General features: G+C 40.7%; 1 protein-coding gene across 1 annotated transcript in view; it reads right to left on the bottom strand.

The window, feature by feature from the left end:
- The window catches only part of fut8b (fucosyltransferase 8b (alpha (1,6) fucosyltransferase)), a 93,081-nt gene that overhangs the window by 15,984 nt on the left and 54,976 nt on the right, over positions 1-22,121 (bottom strand). Inside the window, exons 3-6 of the mRNA XM_040018340.1 lie at positions 20,459-20,577; positions 19,305-19,467; positions 13,536-13,650; positions 6,710-6,947 (exon numbers count right to left, since the gene is read on the bottom strand). Coding sequence (XP_039874274.1) covers positions 6,710-6,947; positions 13,536-13,650; positions 19,305-19,467; positions 20,459-20,577 — 635 coding nt within the window. The remainder of the gene's footprint in view (positions 1-6,709; positions 6,948-13,535; positions 13,651-19,304; positions 19,468-20,458; positions 20,578-22,121) is intronic.

The raw sequence follows: 22,121 nt of genomic DNA on the forward strand, positions 1-22,121 counted from the left end.
TGATGCTCTGGCTGTTACTTAAAGAGTTATGGCAGAGAAACTCAATCTTGCTGATCTGTCTAAAGTGCCAAACGCTGCTCACTGCAGAATAACGAGTGAAACAAAGCAACTTGAAATAGCAAACAGCAGTAGAGACTGAAGGAAGTCTCAGTGCACATGACTATAACCAGCTTTTCTAAAAACTCTTGGAAATAAAAGCTTTTCAAGCCAAATGAAAGATGTAAATGATGCAGATACAAAACAATCAGCATTCCTTTCAGACTTTTTTTTTTGTCAACTTAAATGCTCACTCTATATACAGTATGATAGAGTGTCATAGTTTCTATATTAATTCCTATCCTGGTTCCACTGTCAGTCCAAATCCTCAACCGTAGCGTGTCCAGCTTTGATGACTGACAGCTATTGTTCACCTCTCCTTGCTGAAAGGCCAAGTCAAGCTCCTTTCTGTCAAGGTTGTAGAGGGCCAGAGGGCTGAGGCAAAGATTTGGATTTGAGGGTTTGGGGAGAGAGGTTGAAGGGGTGGCTGGTGGTGTGGCACCCTTAGGCTAAGTCCTTCTTGGAAGAAGCCCTGAGCAGAAGGGTTGAGCATGGCTGATTATGAAGGTCACCTCTTTGGGAAATAAAGAGCCCCTGAGCACTGCCAGACCTCCCCTAGCCTTCAAGGCCAACTGCCTCTATACAAAGACACTTGCAGGTGCATGACACACACCTGCATGCAAACATGGATGCACCAGGTCACAAAAATGCCAGTGGGAACATGGACACATGAGCGTGCACGTGTACAGAAGCTTCTGAACAGTGGAACAAGGGGTGGTTTGACAATGATAACTAATGGAGACCCAAATAAAAAGGGAAATATGCATTCACACCCAAAAACACAGACAAAGAGCTCCAGCTAATCTCATCTCACCAGAAGGGATATGGCTGGCAGACACAACCTCCACTCTCTTTCAGTCTTAAAGCCTGAGCAGAGTTTGCGCGTAAACCCCGGATTTAGGTAAAAACAAGTTTGAGGCCTGTGTTCTGTCAAACTTAAGTGGCTTTTGTAACTGCCACAGACAGCCCCTAGTACAGCTGCAAACGCTGCCTCCATAGCACACTTCAAGATAAATGGCATAATGAGTCATTAAAAATGGCCTTTCACAGAAAGGGTACATAAAAAACATGTTAAAAACAAGGGCAGCAACAGAGGCTTCAATTTGTGTGTGTGTGTGTGCATGCAGGAGCATGAACTGAATATAAATTGGTTGCAAGCATTAAATATTGAAAAGAAAAAATATTCCCAAGTCTGTCTTTGCTTATATAACAGAATTGGCACGATTCACATAAGGGGGAATGGGCATATTTCGAGGCCTTCACTTCTTGGCACAAATGTACAGATATGCAGTATGTCTTCCTCCCACAGCTACTTAATTAGATCACAAAGCTACTCTAAATTGTATCTCAACTCCAAAACCCCTACATTCATTTCCTGTATGCATCATCACTTTAGAGCACATGGGTCTGCACTGACACAGAATTCCTAAACTTAAGTCGCTGATGTATACAGAGCCTAATGAATATTTTATGAGATTAACATGGCTGAGAAACTGTTGAGCTGTGAGTGACACCATCCAGACTCAAAATATGGAGCCTCTCCATTCATAATACATTTGAGACTTAGTTTATGAACTTGGAGATCTCTTGTTCCAGTCTATCCATGGCAGGGAACATTATGTTTCTCCTGCTGCTCTCAGACTTGCACATAAGGCAGTAATATCTCTACAAAGAACCTCAAAGGAATATTCTCTCTTTGGCAAATTAGCTCTTTGATCAACGAAGCATTGTTCCAAAAGAAGCCTGGTTTCCTCTCTATGTGTTGAGACTTTAGTCTGTTATACCAGATGAGTGACGGTGTTAAGCTCTCCAGCTGTCCACTGAAAACAAAAGTTGTGGCAGAAGTGCAACATGAACGAGTGGAATAAACAGTCAGCAGGGGTAGATATGGAAATGCATTATTTTTTGCCATTTCTTGCAAAGTGTAAGTGTTTAAGAACGGCAGCAACTCAGTCACAAAGTAGCAGACCACGTAAAGCTACAGAGCGGTGGTTGCCTGGTGTGTCATAGTTGTTAACACTCTGTTGACTCAAAAAGCGCAGTGTTTTCCAAACCTCCTCTGGCATTAACATCAGCACAACAACTGTGTGCCAGAAGCTTCACTGAATGGGTTTATGGTTCTATCCATATAGTCTTTTTCTGTAGTTAAAGGTCCTATCTGGTGTAAATTATGTTTATATTAACTGTCCAAAAGTTGATTCTGTTCATCTGGATGTAGCATTTACAGTGGGAGAAACGTTTCGTCACTCATCCAAGTGACTTGGATGAGTCCAAAACCAACAGAGAAAAGAGACTAGAAAATACTAATACTGTATATTGATCACTATCCCAATCCTTAAAAATTGTTATATTTTATATTAGGGCTGTTCGATATAATGAGATATATAGTTAGCATACACACACACACACACATATACATATATATATATATATTTATTTTTTCATCGTTTTGATGGTCACTGTAGTGGCTATATTAATTTCTTAAAGTTCTCTCTTTCTCTTATATTTAATATAACCACACTACGGACGGACAAGAGCCTGTTTTTTATATGTTGTCGTTAGCAACAACGACGGTAAAACCATCGCGTGTCCGCTTGTCTAATTTCCACATAAACCTTTCAGAATAAAGCTCAAGATCCTGTTGAGACCTTTCAAAATAAACTGAATCACGTGAAAGAGCATGCAGAGTGTTTACGGATGAGAAGCAAAAAAAGAGCCGTCAGGTGCTAGAAAATAAACCTTAGACTCAAACGTTAGAACAGGTTTTTCCCCGCAGCACGCCGTGTAATAAATACTCACAACGAGAACGGCGGCCATTACAACTTATGTCTAAAAATTTATAGTTTCATGCATCGGTTAAAACGTTCGACTCCAGGTACTCAGCTGGAAACACTTCATGCAAGTCGAGCTGCCTGAGATTCACAGAATTTTCTGAAAATGTAAAATTTTTGTGATTTATATCGTTATCAGAACGATAGATGTCTTATATCGGGATATGAGATTTAAGTCATATCGCACAGCCCTATTTTATATTTTTTAGCCATACTTCCTATTGAAAGGCACATTTCTTGGTGTCAAAAGCAAAATTTGGGTAGAATCACAATGGCATACAGCTATGTTTTTCTATCCTTCTTTTTTTTCAGCTGTAGAACAAACCATAGAAGGCAACCCTGTATGTCCTGATTATTTCAGGGTGGATCATCTTGTAATGTTTTGTTTTTTGTTTCCCATTTGCGGAAAGAAAATCAGCGGGTCCCATAATGACTTCGTTGCTATCTTTGATGTTTCCCGCAAGCATTATGTTTTCCTGATAGAAACACCCTGTCACATACGCATAAACCATAGATCCTCTCTAGGTCTATAAATGTCTCACGTCCTGGGGGAAAACACTTAACAGAAAGTGGGAGAACAATGTATAGATATATAAGGAAATTGGAATTGTGAAGGGCTGCTACACAATATACCAGAAAAGTCAATTTTACCACATAAACAGAAACAATACAAAGGCATAACTCAGTACAGGACAACCCAAAGCATGTTTCTACATGAATGTAAACACAAACAAGTGGTGACATTCACAACCAAATGATAAAGAACATTTTGAAGAGGAGAATTTGAGAGAAACAAAAGTAGAAAATAAAGTGTCCTCAAAAGGGAGCGCTCACTACCATCTGGGAATTCAGCTTGTATTGGCACTACTACAAGTTCTGAAGAGATCAGTATTCACTACATTAAACACTGTAATTGCACTGGCATGGGCAAACACTCCACTTAATTAGCGAGATATTCAATGTATATCTACTTATTAATCCAAGGCTTTAGCATGCCTTTGTGGTCTAGTGCCCCAAGGAAAGTACTTGCTTGCACTGTTAACAAAACAGGCATGACCACAGGCGTAGCCAAGTACCCAACAGGATTACATTAGCTATGCCCAGCTAGTTAGCTGGCTTGATTATCAGAAACTACTGCCTCTGCAAATTGCAGGCTTTTATAAGGACAACAATTCAGAATGCTAAAAGGCCTAAGGAGGGTAGTGACATTTGGAGGGAGCTGCCTGCTGATGTGCGCTGCCAGATGGCATATATGGATCTATAGGAGACTGTTTGCAAGACAAACTCCTACGAAATACATTAAAAAGTGGAAAAGGACACATGAAAGGCAGGAGAATAAGAGAGGGAAGGCAGAGGGAGAGCAGGAGATAAGAAGGGAGAGCCCAGGAGAGCACAAGTAAAATAAAGCGATAGGAGAAAAATGAAGAGCTGAAAGGACATGGCGACGAGAACGAGGAGGCAGTGGAAGATAACGTGATAAAGAGGGAGGCAGGTACAGTCTCATAGTAACACTTCTAAGTCATAACTGAGCTCCCTTTACATATGCTCCGGTAATGTCAGCTTAGAAGTGGAAAAACAAACATATACTGTGGGACTCAGTCATATTAAAATTGCACTTTATAAAACGGTTGAATTCATTTATAAATGATTCTGCTGCCTGTGCATTAGTAGGGAGATCTTTTTCCTCCCAACAGCCCCATCAATCTTTGGCCTACGGTATTCTGGTATCAGCTGTACATACGAACTAACTTTTGCTTCAACGGTGTTCACAATGAACTGGAAGTGTGCAGAATTCTAATGTCACGCAAAAATAACAACACCATGAATCAACAGCCATACTAGCATTGTCTGTATGTAAATCTGAAGGTGATGAGTATGACACTGGTTTTGCTGCCAGACTATTCCTTTGGCAAATGCCTAAAGCTGTGCTAGTATGGGCATTTCTACTGTTGCGAAAAATACAAATGTGAAATATGAAATAAGAGACTCGGGTTTAAAGCTATGCCCCAAACCTGCATGAATATTTATATTCCCTTTAAGTGTCCCCTGGCATATACTTAAAATGTCTTCAAAATATAAAAAAAAAATCAAGCATAGAATTAGTTCAGGCAGGCCACAAATTCAAGATGAGCCAACTATGGCAGTCAGCCAATATCCTTCCACATGTACTATGGACAGAGCTCACCTGGAATATGTGCTATTTCAGGTCCCCCAGGCACACAGCCCTAGCACCAGTCAGCACATATCAGCCACTGGTCGCTAAGGGAATATATATATTTCCTAACTGGTCGGCAAGTGGTTTCTGGAGGTTGAAGAGGGTGCTGCACCAAAAACCCTCTTGAGACCGCTTTGGTTGCTTAGCATATTGTCAAGGTTTCTTGTTGTTTGCATGGAAGATGCCAACTTCTCTGGAAATGGCTGCTAAGGCTTAATGTGAAAGCAAATTTTCTTTTGAATTTATTTATTTATTTAAAAGGGACAGTGCAGTTTAACATAGTTCAAGTGCAAGACATGAAACTGATGTACCGCACACAGGTTTATAGCTACTGCTAATTTTCGACAATTTTCTGGTTTGTTTGCACATTTCAGCTTTACTATTAATAAAAAAATTAAAAAAAAAAAAAACAGGCGGCAAAGGTTTGCAGACAAGTCAATTTGCATCTTCCATGCAAACTACGGTCAACTAATTCTTTTTGCAAAAATAATCACAAAGGGGATTTTTGTGCAGCACCCCTTACTGACTATCAGCCATCTGCAACCACTTGCCAGTCAGCTGGATAATACAGTTTTTTCCATAGCAACTTGTGGTTATGGGTGAGTCATTGACTGATTAACTTCCAGCAACCACTTGCAAGCCAAACAAGGAATACGCATTTTTCTTGTGTGACCGGAGGTCGCCAGTTTCTAGGTTGATGTATCTGGAAGATGCTTTGCAATTGACCTCTACCCTTGTTCCTCCATTTCACGCTGTTTCTAACTTAATCATTAATCATGTCATTGTCTTTCCATGTTTGTGCACTGAAGGGCAGGGTGTACCAGAACAGAGCAATGGTGCTAAATGTAAAGTACCGCAGATGGAATAACAATCCTACTTTGATGAAAAATGGTCCATGGACTGTTTATAAATGAAAGAGATCCTGTTTATTTTCACTAACATACGCGTAAAAAAGCATTTTTTCATTCAGCTGAAAATTAACTTGGTGTCAAAATAGATTTTTGACAGGAAAATGATGCAATAGTGAAGCTGTATGGGAATATAAGACCCTTCAGTCAGTCTCTGCCACAGCCTGGGGCTACAACAGAAAAATGAGAACAGTCTTCTTAACCTAGGATTCCATAAATTAGCTCTAATTGATGCAGTTTATTTATGCTCGGTCTGTGATGAAACCTACAGGATGTGCAGGAAATTGTGAATCAGAATTTACCCTTCAATATCAGCCTCTAGGCTCTATCAGAGACTTTTGCACATATAAAATTACTGTAGGTCAGAGGAGTGAGGTGCATACAGAAAATGATTTTTTCCTTTTTGGCTATAAAATCTATGAACATTAACGTGCTGCTACACTGGCTGCCAAAACGTTTTAACAAGAATTGCATAGTAATGCAATAGCCAGGGAATTCACACTTTGCTTTAGCTGTAACAGCATGAAAGAAAAGGTCTGGCAAAGCCTGTTTTAGGCGGGATCGTCCAGAAATCAGCACGCAACTAGTCACAACTGGCATCTCTGAGGCTTTCACTGTCTGTAATTCATTGTTGTGCTGTTAATTTTGTGTGTACTCACCTGACCAGTGTCCAGTGGTGGCCCCAGAGCGGTCAGTGCAGGTGTTACTGACGGGGAGAAAGACTGTTTCCCAGCCGCCGGGAGCATAGCGCCAGTTGTGAGACTCCAGAATGAGCGTGCGCTGGGTGCCATAAGCGATCATGAAGCAGTAGACGACATGGTGGAGCTGGCAGCCGTAACCACAGCCCTTATTGATGTTACACACCAGCTTTCTCGCCTTACTGCAGTCTGGGGGGTTCTGGGGGAAGGAAAGAGCGGTTCAACATTTTTTATTGCTTGACCTCCACCTTGTATCTCTCAAAGACCTACTCTGTGACTTTTAATATCAAATAGCTGATATTGTTTTGTGTCCTTTTCTTATCTAATACACCACTCTAATTTCACGATGCCTGCTTACTCCCAGGTTGCCGTTCCTGCTGTACATGCTATTTTTCTCTACTTTTTAAATTAATTTTGCCTCCTCCCCCTCTCCTTTTTAGTCTCATACCTTCTATTGTTAAAGGATATACATTCTATACTTCTTTACTTCTACAGTGTTACAGTGCTTAAGAATTATAGTGATTTTTCTAATTTAAATTCCAATTTTATTTGTCACATACACAGTCATACACAGTACGACATGCAGTGAAATGCTTAGACAACTGTTTGTGACCTAAAGAAAAAAAGACTATGAATAGGATAGAAAATAAATATGAAAATTAAAATGAAGGGTAAATTTAACTAGGAAGGAAAAAAATAAAATATAAAAATTAAACAACAATAACAATAACAGCAGCTGTGCAAGTACTAAATGGTAATGAAGAAATATAATGTCCACGGTTGTGCAATGCAAATATGCTTAAAAGTGATTTATTTAAGTGACCTGTTATAAAGTGATTCGATTAGATGACCACGCAGTGTAGTTGTGCAGTGGCCAGTAGTGTAAACAAATGTCCAGAATGTCCAGTGTGTGTGTAAAAACCATATGTGTGGGTCAGTACTATATAGACTCCCCTATTTTCAGAGGCTTCGAGGCTATTGGGCGATCGTGGCTCAAGAGTTGGGTGTTCGTCTTGTAATCAGAAGGTTGCCGGTTCGAGCCCCGGCTCAGACAGTCTCGGTCGTTGTGTCCTTGGGCAAGACACTTCACCTGCCGCCTACTGGTGATGGCCAGAGGGGCCGATGGTGCAATATGGCAGCCTCACCTCTGTCAGTCTGCCCCAGGGCAGCTGTGGCTACAACTGTAGCTTGCCTTCACCAGTGTGTGAATGTGAGAGTGAATGAATAATGGTATTGTAAAGCGCTTTGAGGGTCCCTCAAAGCGCTATATAAATGCAATTCATTATTATTATTATTAAATTAATAGGATTATTTCCCGAAGAACAGTTTCATGGCCAGGTGAGGCCTCCCTCTTTACTACTGTATCTGTCAGACATGAGGGAGGCAGTGTTATGGAATAGGCATGTGTGGTTGGCAGTGGATCTGGGTCACTGCTGTTTTATTTATGATATGAATGCTGGTAGAAACACTGGGATGAATTGTGAAATGTACAGATCTATACTCTCTGCTCAGTTTTAACTAAAATTGAAATATTCTTTAATGGCCAAGTCAGTTGCATGATCTCAACCCAGCATAGCATCCTTTCAGTCATTAGTTACAAAAACGAATGTAGAGAGGCCTACAGAAATAGCAACTAAAGGTGGCTTTGATAAAGGCCCGGAAGAGCATTTCAAGGGAGAAAAAAAGAGCATTTGAAGATGTCTATGAATTCTAGACTACAAGCAGCCACTGATGGGAAAGACTTTCATCTTAGTAATTAAAAACAATCCTTATATTTTAGATGATAATAGTCTGTTCAACTAATTTTGAGCATCTGACATCTGATTTACTAGTGCATATCAACATTAAGCAAAGTATAGCTCCCAGTATTATATACCATGTATAAATATATAACACTTGATGACAATTAAACTGCAGTTTACCACCTGTTTCAAGAAATTACTGAGCCTATAAAGATGACAAACTGTCAGATGAGCTCTTTTCCTGTGATTTGTTGACAGTAAGTAAAAATGTAGACTGTTGAAAGCCTCATTTACTTTCGCTCATGCCTTCACGGTTCACAGCCCCTTTCTTTTGCTGCATTCTCAATGTTTCACCTTTACAATCACTCCTTTTACCACTCTATAGCGCTTTATTTCTTACAACTTCCCTCCTGCTTGTTCCCCTTTCCACTCCCTCTAATCCCCCATCTTCCCCACTACTTCAGTCTCATTCCTCTTCTTGAACATTAGCTTCAATATCATACAAAGTCTGAGGGGGAGAATACCAAATGAGAGGCACTGGGGAAAGAAACAAGGATTTGTCTTTTTTTTTTTTTAACATTAAAAAAAATAAATAAAAAAATTGGAAACCAGAAGAGAGTGACACATGCTGTGCTGTCGATGAGTTGCCGGGCGGGTAGCGATTCGCTCAGCAGCCGGTCTGAGCGACTCCACAACGCTCATGCCAACCAGCTTCCTAAACAGCAATTACCGGCTGATGGGAGTGTTTTCCTCATTAGGCTGCTGCAGCTGTGGATGGTTCACAGTAATCAGGCCGCCCGGCACCCACCGGCTAACGCTGCCTATCATACACTAGCAGGAGAGGAAAAGGAAGAGAGGGTGGAGGAGGAGGGAAGGAGAGGGAAGCGGCGAGGAAAAGGGATGAAAGCATAAAAAAAAAACAAAAAAAAAACGTGGTGATGAATGTAAAAAGAGGACAAGAGGCAATAAAAAAAAAGGAAAAGGAAAAAAAAGGAAAGAAGAGAGGATCCTTTATGTGAAGAAAACTGATTACCACCGCTGCTGCTCAATAACATGAACAGGCTACAGCAGCCATAGAGGTGACAGAACAAGCCACACAGGTATTTCCCTTCGAGTTACAGGCTGCCGCTACTACCCCCATAGGTGTAGGCTAACTTACTGAACTAATAATCTACAGTGGCATCCTGAGCTTGTTTTCAGTGTCAAACCTGGCCCCCGAGTCACAGTACGTGCATGAGATCATTCTGTAGAATGAATCTCGCGGCGTGGAGGCCACCGTTGGATGCCAGGGCGGTAATGGCGTAGCAGGAATGACTGCAGCGCTTAAGAGACGTGGTTCAAGGATAATGACGGCCGATGCATGCACAAAGGCAGCCTTCAAGTAGCGCTTTGTACTGTAGGTTAAGTGGCTGTTTAAATTGTTCTTTTTTTGAGTGTGAAACACAGCATCAGCTGCAGAGCGATTTGCACTAGAGAGACCACGGAGATATTGTTTATTTAGGGACTATGGCTGAGGACCACTGAATTTGAGACAGAAGTATGCCGAGCTTAGGTAATTATCCACCGTGATGCTGAAATTCAATCGTGACAAGTTGTTCAAAGGGCTCCTATTGTGTTTTCCTATTTTTGTCATACGCATTTATGTTACCACACTGGATGATTATATTAGATGTAAAAAACCATGAGATCAGTGCACGTATGAATAAAAACCAAGACTTAAGACTGTTCTAAATGTTTGATTTCAAGCAATTTTTCTCCTCTTGGATCTGAGTGATGTCATTGAGAGGGGGCATGCTTAATACTGTCATCTCAGGCTCTGGCTGTGAATGTTCTGTTTACAACAGGCAACCAATGAGAGGCCTACACCACAAAGCAGGATTTTGTCTTATCCAGGCAACATCTCTAAATCACCATGGTAACTTATGCTGTGAACCTAACCTGTGCTGGAGCAGGTTAAGATCCAGTTTAGAGATCAACAGGTATAAAATCACTACCTACTGATAAATCAGTTCTCCAGAAAATAGCGTCACAACTCCTGGAAGATCCCTCAGACGTCTGTGCCTGAACAGTAGGAGCAGGTTATGTTCTGAGTTTCAGTTTCACACCGGCTGGGACAAAATTAATTTCTCTTGGATCCGAATCAAATTGAAGCGATTTCAACTTCTTGTTTATTAGTTAGTAAACTTTAATGTTTAAATGGATCCTGTTTAAAGTTTCAGAGTTTTAAGGTGCAGCTGTCACCTTAGAAAATAAATAGCAGCACTTAGAACACAATCTGTGATAAAACAATCAACTGGAATTAAAATGTTTATTTTACCTGTTTAATGCGCTAAAATTAATGATTAACGATCAATATGTGTCCTTTTTTCAACAGTGTTTCGTTTTAAAGTCGCATTTTCTAAGTTCTCTATACATTTGATAATGTTTCTGTTGTAGGGGCTCATAGTGATCATTTTCGTGGAAGAAGAGTCATGTGATCTGTGAAACGCCACTTTAAGATTCGTCAGATGCTGCCAACACCAGCCCTTTTGTGTGAATGCAAGTTAACTTAGTAGATAACAACCTTTGTGTGATCATTTAAACAGATCGACAATGTTAGAGTAAACGAATGCAGATAATGGAAAGATATCCTTGAACAAGCATCGTAGAGTAAGGCCCAGAACTTAAAGGGAAAGACAAAAGAGTGAAAACAGCTCATTTCAAACAGAGCACTGTAAGATGAGCAGTTATATATCAGTATTAGTTTGAACTGTGAATCGTGTGAAGTTACTCTAGTATAGTCCAAAAGTAGAATATACGACGCTGTAAATGAGCATAATAGACCCCCTCTAAAGGAAAACTCCAGCACGTTTGAAGTAAAATCAGTGTTGCTGTGCTTTGCTGGCAGGAGACTTACAATAATATGTTGATGTTTCAGCAATAAACTGCGTAATATATTCAGCTCATTAAAGCTTCTGCATTTTCCTCACGGATGCCTTTTTAGGAAAAACACCTCTTGCTGACAGGCTGTGACATATTTTACACATGAAGGTGCAATAGCGTGTCATTTAGAGGGACTGGTTAATTAGCATGAACATCTACAATGGCTGCACGAGCTTCACCTTCAGAAAAAAAACTAAATCTAATATCATTATTAGAAAATCCGATGCAGGAAGAACGTTTTAAAAGGTTTTAGCATGTGTCGTTTCCTTTATTCATTCATGGATCATTTTATGAAATTAATTCATATTTTGTTTTTCCTGATAAGAGTGTCTTTGTTGGAAGCAACGGCAAACGTTTTGCATTCTGCAATTGGTTTTCTATTGAATTGTTTTTCCAGTTACACGAGAAGTCTCCTTTTTGTTAATGGGATTTAAACTCTATACCTACGCACAAGGGTACATGTAAGCACAACAGACAAAAGCTAACACCATTCAATCATAGACCAAGACTGTCTTTTGATTCTTCAGCGTTAACAGTGTGATGGGATGAATGCTCGCACTCTTCATGTCTCTAGATGTGTTACTAACAGGTACACGATGTGCTTTCCTTCTTTGGCATCGACATGAGCACTTGATTTATGCCTTACTCCAAGTGATTAGTAAACATTACTCTGATTGGATCTCTGGCACTGAGGGGCATAGGTGATCAAATCTATCTGGACAACTATCTTAAAGCTGTAACAGGTGAACACAACCACAGAGCTGCCAAAGCTCCAGTTTTTACTCAGCTTGTACAGTAGCTCTTTGAATCAAAACAGCTGCCTGCTGGGGCCAAAATTGCACAAATAAAAGCAAAACAAATCAGCTGAAAGATGCAATAAAGCTTTGTAGAGCTGGCTAGGGTGATTGTGATTATAAGCACACAAGCACGCCATGCCAAGCACTGGACAGATTTATAGTGATAAGTGGTCTCTGGGAATTGGTGTGCAAAAGCACCAAAGATCAAAAACATGATTTTGTTCATTAGCTTTTAACACCACTACGCAAAGGCTCATAGTGCAAAAATAGATGAAAGGCTTGTCCAACAGAGCGCCATCTGAAGAAGTGAGCCTCGATGTTGCGAGTGGACAGATGGAGCAGACGGAGAAATGGAGTTAGTTAAACCGGGAATGAAAGGAGAGGCTGGTGCGAGTGGCAGAGACAGGAGGACAGGAGGGAGGAGTCCGTCTGTGTGAGTATGTATATGTGTGAGTATGCATAAGGGATGTTGAAAGAGACACACGCACAAACTCACGTGCACACACTCTTCGGGTATGAGTGTGTGCATATGTAAAGCTGAGGTTGTGTGAATGTGCGCCAGTTGCCCGCATAGGTGCGGATGAATCCATCTGTACACGAATGTGTGTATGCGTGTGTGATGAATTAGTGATGGCAGCTGGTAGAGCGGTGTGATCCCTCAGCGGTGGTGACAGCAGCTGTTAGTGGTGCTGTCTCCACCCAGCCAGACTGACTGGGTCCTCTTCGTCAAACACACCGGCTCATTAATGCTGCAGGGCATGGTGCCGCACCACAACGCCCCGCCCGGGAACCCTGCAGCACCAGAGCTGGAGAAGGGGAGCAGGGCAGCTGAAGCGAGTGAATGCGTCCCGGGTCTTGAGTTGTGCATGCATTGGCCTGTAAGTGTATGTGCATCTCTGTGACTCTTGGTGAGTGTGAGTGTGTGCATTTGTGTCTGTTATTGTAGTGCATTGAGATTTCTTTACATTTTCGCATATCCACATGTGCTGATCTGTCACTTTGCGTTTCTGTGCTTTGCCGCATGTGCGTAGGTGACACTAAACTGCTGACAAACAACAAGCTTGTCAAATGTAACTGCTGAAACCGTCTGCTATGGTACCACTCACCTTCTAGTTGTGCAAACTGATGTTGACAGATATGGACGGTGCAAATCAGACGAGCAAGTGCGAAAGATATTTCTGGTGTATGCATATGTGCATTTATTTGTGTGAAGAAAATATTTGCGTCGATGCTCACAGCATAGTTATGTCTCCGACACCTTTGTGTATGTTTGTGTGTGAAATGGTACAGTCCAGTTGGCTCAGCAGCTGGTGTGTCTGTGGATACCTGTAGATAGGTGATTCTGTTTTGGACCAGATCCGACAGGTCTTTAGCCTCCTTCATTCTCCATTCACCAATTCCATCTGCCTGGCTGAGGTAGTACAAGTCTGTCATGATGGACCTGCAGACACACAAATTTCAAAACTTTATCGCTCGAGAAGTCTGCCAGGCACATGTAATTTGTTAGGTCTGTACACCCCCCCCAAGAAAAAAAAACACCTTTTCTAGATGCGAGCATTGCCAGTAACATCAGATTAAAAGCAGTGCATCTGCAAATCACTGCACTTCACATCTATGAGCATTGCTTTTAGTGCCAAACGCCCACAGTTCCTACCCAAAAAGCAAAAGTACATCTCTGAGAGGCTTGTACTTAATAATCTGACTGCAGTTGAAACGCCCCCCCCCCGTATTTAGAACGGACACTCTTTTGCTCTCATTAACAATGTCAACATCTGGCACAGAGCTTTTAAATGCAATTAGCGCACTTATATTAGGTACTCCTTGGTAATATGTGTACATTCTCAAAGATAATAAAACACACAACCTTATGTCCTTAACAGGTCAACAAGTTAATCATCTTTCGCTGTGCAAAGCATGAGCCTTTCAGGGTGTGTGAAAAGTATCCAGTCACAGGCTAATATTAATTAAGGACATAAAAAGTCAATTTGTTGGTAATATGAACATTGCTTAATATGAATTGTACTGGAAATAGAGATTACAATGTAAAATAATTAGAACTTTAATGACTAGTGGCTCATCTGGCCCACGATCAATCAGGATTCACAGGTTATAGTTCTGTGTGAAATACAGAAACAAAGCTATAGGCTTTGTTACCGCTGGTTGGCTGCAATTCACAAATTAATAGAATTTATTGCCACTGATATCAAGATATAAAAATATCAAAAAATAAAATTACATATTTAGTCCATAACCATATTGCCCACTTCTATTTTTGATATGTGGACAGTATTAAATGTGCAACATCCATCTGCACTCATATGGAGAAGGGCTGTGGGGGTAGCAGTGTAAACAGACAAGCTCAGACCTCCCTCACCCCAGCCACCTCCTCCAGCTCATCCAAGGGAACGCCGAGGCCAGCTGAGAGATATAAACTCTCCAGCATGTCCTGAGTCTGCCCCAGGGTCTCCTCTTAGTAGGACATCCCAGCAACACCATGCCCGGGAGGCGCCTAGAAGGTATCCCCATCAGATCCTCGAACCACCTCGGCCGGCTCCTTTTATCTTTCATCTACATGATGAAATGATTCGAAAGGAGTTCTTACATAATATGTAATCAATTTTTATTCTAATCTCTATCTGCGCTTTCCTGGACATAAACTGTCCTCAATAAAAGGAAATGTTTCCTCTCCCTGTAGCATAACAGTTTCCCCAATGTTATAATGGTATACACCTTACCTGTGAAACACTTTGATAAGAAAATCAACCAGACAAGAGTATATTGTGCGAGTAAAGCATTACAAAGTCTGAATAGTCTTTTATATTAACAGGAAATAAATTCTAATGCTGACTGACAACAGTGTCTTTCTGGTTGTTTAGCTGCTTTTTGGATTAAGCTGGCCATCTGCATGCTGCTGGCAGCAAGTTTGTGTATGTGTCACATGCCGCTTAATATCGTGACCATCCACTTTCAAAGTTACACGAGAACTGAGATATATGCAGCTAAGGGCAAATGCAAAAGCATCTCTCTCACACACACAAACACACAAACGCACACGCGCAGACACACATAATTTATTAGTCATTTGTTTGACCCAAATCAGTCACATCCTGTGTGACTGAGAGTTCTTTAACGTATAATCAGCAGTGCATACAAGGACACGCAGAGAAGATGAAAGTAACGCAGTGTTTCTTCAACATAAACTTCAGTTAGGTGTAGGTAGACCACCCAGGTATTTTAACTCACCATTTTCTTATCTTTTTTTCTTTTCTTTTTTAAACAAAAGCATTTCGATTTACTAGTAAATAATCTACTCACTCCAGTTTTCCCCACCCGTTCCCATCTTGTATTTTTCCTATTGGGTGGCTTCCTGTCCAGGTTGTTATAGAGGTTTTTTTTTCCAGGAAACTTTTTAAAGTGTTACAGCAGGGGACGTACATGTCAAATTATCAACAGATCAGTTCCGTTAAGAGACCCAAATGAGCTGCAACAGTGAATCAGCATGCAGAATTTCATCCTGCCACTGGGTGTGTGCCACATCCACTGTATAGACACGGGCCTTGCGACAGTAGCACTTCTTCTGTTTTGGGGGTCTGTTGAGAGCAGGAGCGCCTCTTTAAGAATTCTGCTGCAGAAAAGAGGTTCACATGCAGCTAAGGAAGTTGAGTTGGTGTTAAGCCAAAGGACGAGAAACTGACTAGAGAGGCAGCTGAATATGCTGAAAAGTTAATAATACGTCTACTTGACAATCCAAAACCCTGCAGAGGAGAAACCTGAAAAGTATTATCTCATAATTAATCTGAGAAAGCTTACGTGTCTCCTTTCCGCAACATATATGTCTGAAAATGCATTCTAAATGTGTGCGACACAAAACCGTACCATGGCCCCTTTTTAACAGTGCGGCACAGCGAATGGCGTCTTACTTGTTAAAGCTAACGAAGACAGCATCATTAGTCACTGTCCCATTTTGAAGCTGGAACCACAGCGTGTAAATGGATGTCTCCTCCTGTAGTGCACAGGGGAGCCATAACCAACCCTCTGTGCAAAGGAAAGGCAAACTGGCCCGTTGCAAAAACCTAACAAGAAGGAATCCACAGACAAGCCCTGAGGGATTTGGCAGCAAGGCAGGAGAACACCGCGCTGATATGAAACCTAGCATATGCACTGCATTGTGTGCGGCTAAGCGTGTGGGGTCTTATGGATATCTGAAGCTCGTGAGCTTTGCCACAGCCTTTGATTGGCCGAAAGTGAAGCGCCAAAGGCTGCAGCTGCACAACTTTTCTCAGCACCGACTGCAGAGCAATTACAGGTTTCAGATTAAAGCATAAATATCACCGAGTCAGTTGAGACAGATTATGTGCAAAAGGGAGGAAAGACAAGAGGTTCTTTTTTTATCATCTAAATATTTTTTTAATTGCTGTGCTCTACTCTGTGAATTTATTCTGGTTTCAGTTACAGGCTTTCAGTGAGGCTTTCATTCTCTAGAAGCGCAGTTATATGAGTTTAGGCTACCCAGCGGATATGTTTGTAGCACTGTTGAATATAACTTACAAATCCCTCCATCTTTCAGACATGTAGTAATTATCTCAACAGAAGTCATAAAAATTGCCAGATGTTCTGTAGCCCAAATTACACATTTCCTTCTCTGGGTGCTTTCTACAGTATGCAAATCAGTCTGATCAACTAGATTATTGGTGTTAGAAAAATAGAGTCTTTTTTCTGGAGATTTGGTCAATATCACATGATCGCCTTTAACCTCCTAGGACCTACCGTCCACATATGTGGACATCACATTTTGGGTTATTTAGACCAAAATACTCAATTTTGCTCAACAATAGCCTGATATCCACTTACGAGGACATTATACTGCTAAGGTTCTATTGAAATTTTAAATGAATATCCTCATATGTGACTCTCATTTTTCTTAGAAACAAAAATCAGGTAAAAAAATAAAATCTCGTAAATCTTTGTTTTTACATTCATCAGGTCCCAATATGCCCAGATGTCAAAGAGAAATTAAAAATGCATGCCGTGGAAGAGTTTGGGTCTTAGGAGGTTAACATGGCGTGCTTTTTAACTGTGATTTTAAACCGTTATCTCAGCTAGATTATTTTAGGCTTAAGGTTAAGTTTACACTGAGCTTACAGTGCTATTATAGCATATTACTGAGAAACCATAACACGCACAAACACACACACAGAGGCACCACTACTGTGACACATTTTTGATTGCTTAATTTCCTGCTGCAGACATTCAAACTTTGACCTGTTGTTTTATGACAGTTCTTTATGAGCTACCTGTAAAACTTAGTCAAATTAAAAGCCCTCTATAATGCAGTGATCATTTTCAGCACTTTCAGTGCTTTTTTTTAAGTGTGCTGCATTTTTTGCCTTGGAAATTTTTAAGGCAATGACCTTTCAACCTTGCTGAGCAGAATTTAAATAAGGGTTTATTTAAGTCAAACATTTCCCTGCTCTTTCCACCGCTGCTCCATCTTTGCAGCGAGAAGGGGAGGAGGGAGGGACGTTAGATAGAAAGCGAATGCGTGTGAAAGTCTGTGACCGTGTGCTCATGTCTGCCTGTGTATTAGGCGGTGGAATCAGTCTGTGGAAAGCTTCTTAGGCAGCAATGACTAAGACAATGGGTTTTATAAGCCACTTCATTGGGATTACAATGGAGCCACTTGGCAAAGTGACACCCGGCTTTTCTCTGCAAAGCTGCAATCCAAATGACAGAAAGTGTGTCCATGACCTTTGCCCTTTATTACTCAGCAGCTATCGTAGCACTGCTTTCAAGACTATCAGGATTTTATCCCATTTATTACAGATGGCATTAGCACTAGTCACATCTATAATCCAAGTTCCTACAGTGTCTTTTTAAAAACCTGTTTGCCTAAATAACTAACTGGTACCTTAATAATTATTTAGTCCTAAAGGTGACAAAAAAGTTTGAATTGATCAAAAGTAGCCATGACTGACAGTTGTGCAAGCCCTTTTCTTTACACTTGGACACACGTATGATAAGCTGTGCGTGTGTGTTACTTACTGTTACTTTAAAATCCTAACCAAAAGAACGGAGAGGCTCTGAAAAACACCTTACATATTAATAGGGCTCAGAGCCGTTTTTAATTTTTCAATACTGCTTTCGATGCGATACCCTAGTTTTTAAACTCATAAACTACTTTGTGAAATATGAAACACTTCTGATTAATTTAGCAACAAACAGATAAACTTATTTAACCAAGCACTGGATGTCGAGTTGGGATTTTTAACAGCTCCATTCTCTGTGGCATAATGAATTTATAGATTTCATCACTTGTCCTTACTGGCCTGGAGCACTAACCACAGGGACCATCAAACTAATTCCCCTGCAGATTGTCATTAACATCCCAAACAGCAGCATTATTGACCCTTCTGCTGCAAAAATACATATAATTGTCAGCACATTTATATGCTTTTGTCCCGGGGGCGGTGTAAGGGTGGAATTACATGCGCTTTCGCAGGGACTTTTTTTTTTTTTTTCTAGTGGGATACTGCGCCAACTCCTGTATGTTAACTGCAAATGTTGAACATTTACAGGTGGTTTATATATTTTTGTTTCCTGATTTGAAAGGCGTTTTAAATGGAAAATTACCAGGCTTGTGCTGTAGTTCTGTGGACTGTCCAGTGTTGGGGCCTCTTACATGACTAAAAAGTCTGAGTAGCTAATAGTTTGATAGGTGAGGGATTTTTAAATGCTTATAGACCCTACAAAACAAAGTATATTATTTTCAGGATGTAGAATGCTTTTCCCTCAACCGAACCTGCTGCAATTTTGCTCCGTAAAACAGAGAAAGCAAACCAACAGATAGCATTTATGTGCATATATTAATATTTCCAAACCACATAAGCAACCACAATCACCCAGATTTTAACACAAGATGAAATCTTTGCAGACTTCATAAAGCCTTCCACACAGAAAGGAGCCATTAGCCAGGCCTGCACCTTATTAAGATGGCGACACTAAATCAAAGACATAAAAACAAAACATGATTTTTTTTTTTTTAAATTTATCACTGGTTTCACTGCGAGTGTTTCCCATTTTTTCCAAGCAGCCCACCTCTCCTGGTGTCCCAGGTCCTGCAGGAGTGTGTCAGCGTACTTCTGCCTCTCGCTGGGCTCAACATTGGCCAGTTTCTTCACCTCGCTGCGGACAAAGTACCAGAACTCCTTAACCCCATTCTCCACCCTCCGCCGCAGCTCCTCCTGAGTGGGCCCGGGACCTACAAGGACCAACAAAGACACTCAGCTTCTGTGACATTTTAGGCACAGGCGTAGAACTATTGAGTTACTCAGCTAGAAGAAACAAGGTGCCAGGAGGACTTTCAGAATATCTGAGCATTAGATTATGAGAGCGTAAATAACCTACAAGCACAAAGCAAGGTCTGGGAACATAACCATTAGAGTCTTCTTCTTTCATACTCTGTCTCTGGGTGTTTTTTTGACCTCATTATTAACAACTTGATCACTTTTCCCCTCCTGCTTGCGATGGCGCTCTTGTGTTTTTCGAACACAGGGAGGATCTCTATACCCCTCCCGAGCCAAACAATGTGGAGTAACCTACATGGATAACACAGCTGCCTGCTCTCATTTTTGTGGAGAAAAACAGAAGAAAAAAAATCGAGGGAAGGAAAGAACAGCCTCAAGCAGGGGAAGGAGTTGGTGAAGAGGGAAAAGCTCTTATTTTTTCCCTTGTTTCTCACATATTCTCTTTTCTCTTTACTGCCTCCCTTGTGGAAAAAAGCTGAAGGGTATTTTTAGCTTTTTCCTCCCCCTGCGGCAAGATGGAGAGACTGACCCTGCTCTGCCCTCCAAGCTTGCATGTCTTTTTCCCCCCCCCTTTTCTCTAGGTCTGTTTTTTTCCCCTCACCTTTCACTCTTGCCAATGGTACATCCACACTGCTTCCATTTCATTCACACATTTCTTTGCTCACCTGACAGCTTACCTGCCCCTCTGACCATGCTTAGGGTGGCAAATACACACATAGCCCTGTCCATCTCATCATGTGGCTTTGCCATTATTGCTCCAGAGCTAGAGCAGGCTTAACGCTAGACTAGACTCAGATTCTCGCTGCAGGAAAAAGCTCATAGGAGTCATAGACTCAAAGCTCATAGACAGCCCACACCTTGAAAATCAATTTTTTTTTTCTCATATTTGTAAGCTCTGTGCCAAATTCTTCCCTGCAACCTTTTAGGTAACTCTACTCTGCTTACCATCTCCAGTAAGTTTCTGGAAGCTGTGGATCTTCTGTTTGGCTCTGGTTAGTTGGTCCTCCAGGGAGCGCAGCCTTCCTGCTGCCAAGGACCCGGCATCTGCTTGACCCTCTGGTATCCTGACGGACACAATAGGAGATATAACAGGTAAATTTGGGAACATGCACATCACTAGTAAGAGAAAAGAGCAAAAATATCCATCTCTGCAGATAAGCTGTGCTGCAAATGTAAAATTAAATAGGTAAATAAAGGAGACACTGCAATAAATTCATTTTTCTCATCTCAATAATGAAGGGTCACACAATGTATATGTTGTGCACTTGTAAGTCTTTAAATTGCTTATTTAGAATAGACAAAATAAAGCCATGAGTTTGAAATTTACAGTGATTTTAATGGGCTAACAGCCAATATATGACTTTTGATACTTTGTTGGGTTTTAAAAAAATGTTTATTACAAATTTAGTTTAAGGGAAACAAATGGAACATTTTCCTAATTCTAAAATTGCAAATATATTTTCCAAATCATAACAAGGAAGAAAAAAAAATTCTCCAACATCTTTAAAACTGACATATGCAGCAGGCAGGAGAACCTCAAAATCAAACTAATCCAAACAACCTCTAATTTGGTGTTTTACCCATTTATATCTTAAGCAGTAATCAGTTTGAGGCAAACCGTAAAAAAGTGTTGTGGTGACAAGCAGATGCACATACAGAAATACTTTGATATATTAGACAGTCTTTGAGCTCTTTGTCACACAATGCTTGAACATTTAGCCAGAGCAAAACTGACGTTTGACGACAGATAAAAATCCTTTGCACACATCAATGTCATGTTGTTTTCCCCACCCAAGTCAAAAATCTATCAAAATGTCAGATTTTTGCAGATATGTCTTTGCATCTTTATTGAAAACAGGTAAATCACATGTAGTGCAAGGCTAACTTGATGTAAAAGTCGCTGGAACACAAACTCGATTACCACCAAACTGACTTTTTAACAGTCTAACAATGTAGCTGAGTATTCTGATGAATCAGTGAAAATGTTTATCTTCCATCATGCACTGGTTAGTGAACCATATCTCTTCTGACTTAAAAGCTGCTTTCAAAACTAAGCCACGAAAGCTGGCATCTCGCAGTGTTCGCCACTGAAAATTCCATTTCATTTACTAAAAACACCACAGCGCAGCGTTCCAGAGCCCTGTCCTGATTTATTTATTCAGAGCTCAAGATTATGCACAGGGCACTGAATCACTCTCCGTGTTTGTTAAGGCCGACCTGTCTCCTACTCCTACAAAAATATCCCAAGAATCCACTGAGCAGTCTCTGAAGTGAAAGGCAAATGATGGTGAAATGCCATGTGTTACATTTAATTAAATAATGTAGAAGACAGAAACAAATAAAAGCAACTCTTAAGCTAGAACATGGTTCTCCTTTTACTACAAGAATGGCAAATGCATTGAGTTTGTAATGCAATACCTCCATAGGCTAACGTTTTAACTCCTTAATGGATACAAATTTGATTTAGTGGCAGGATCATAGCATACAAAGATGACACTAAATTACCATTTCAGAAAAACCACAGCTACATAAAAGCTATACTAGAGCACTAAATTGATTATTTACAATTAGTTACTGTACTTTGACTGTTTATCGGCAGATGCAGTGG

Source organism: Simochromis diagramma, unplaced genomic scaffold (genome assembly GCF_900408965.1).
Source record: "Simochromis diagramma unplaced genomic scaffold, fSimDia1.1 OVJJ01000802.1, whole genome shotgun sequence".
Lineage (NCBI taxonomy): Eukaryota > Metazoa > Chordata > Actinopteri > Cichliformes > Cichlidae > Simochromis > Simochromis diagramma.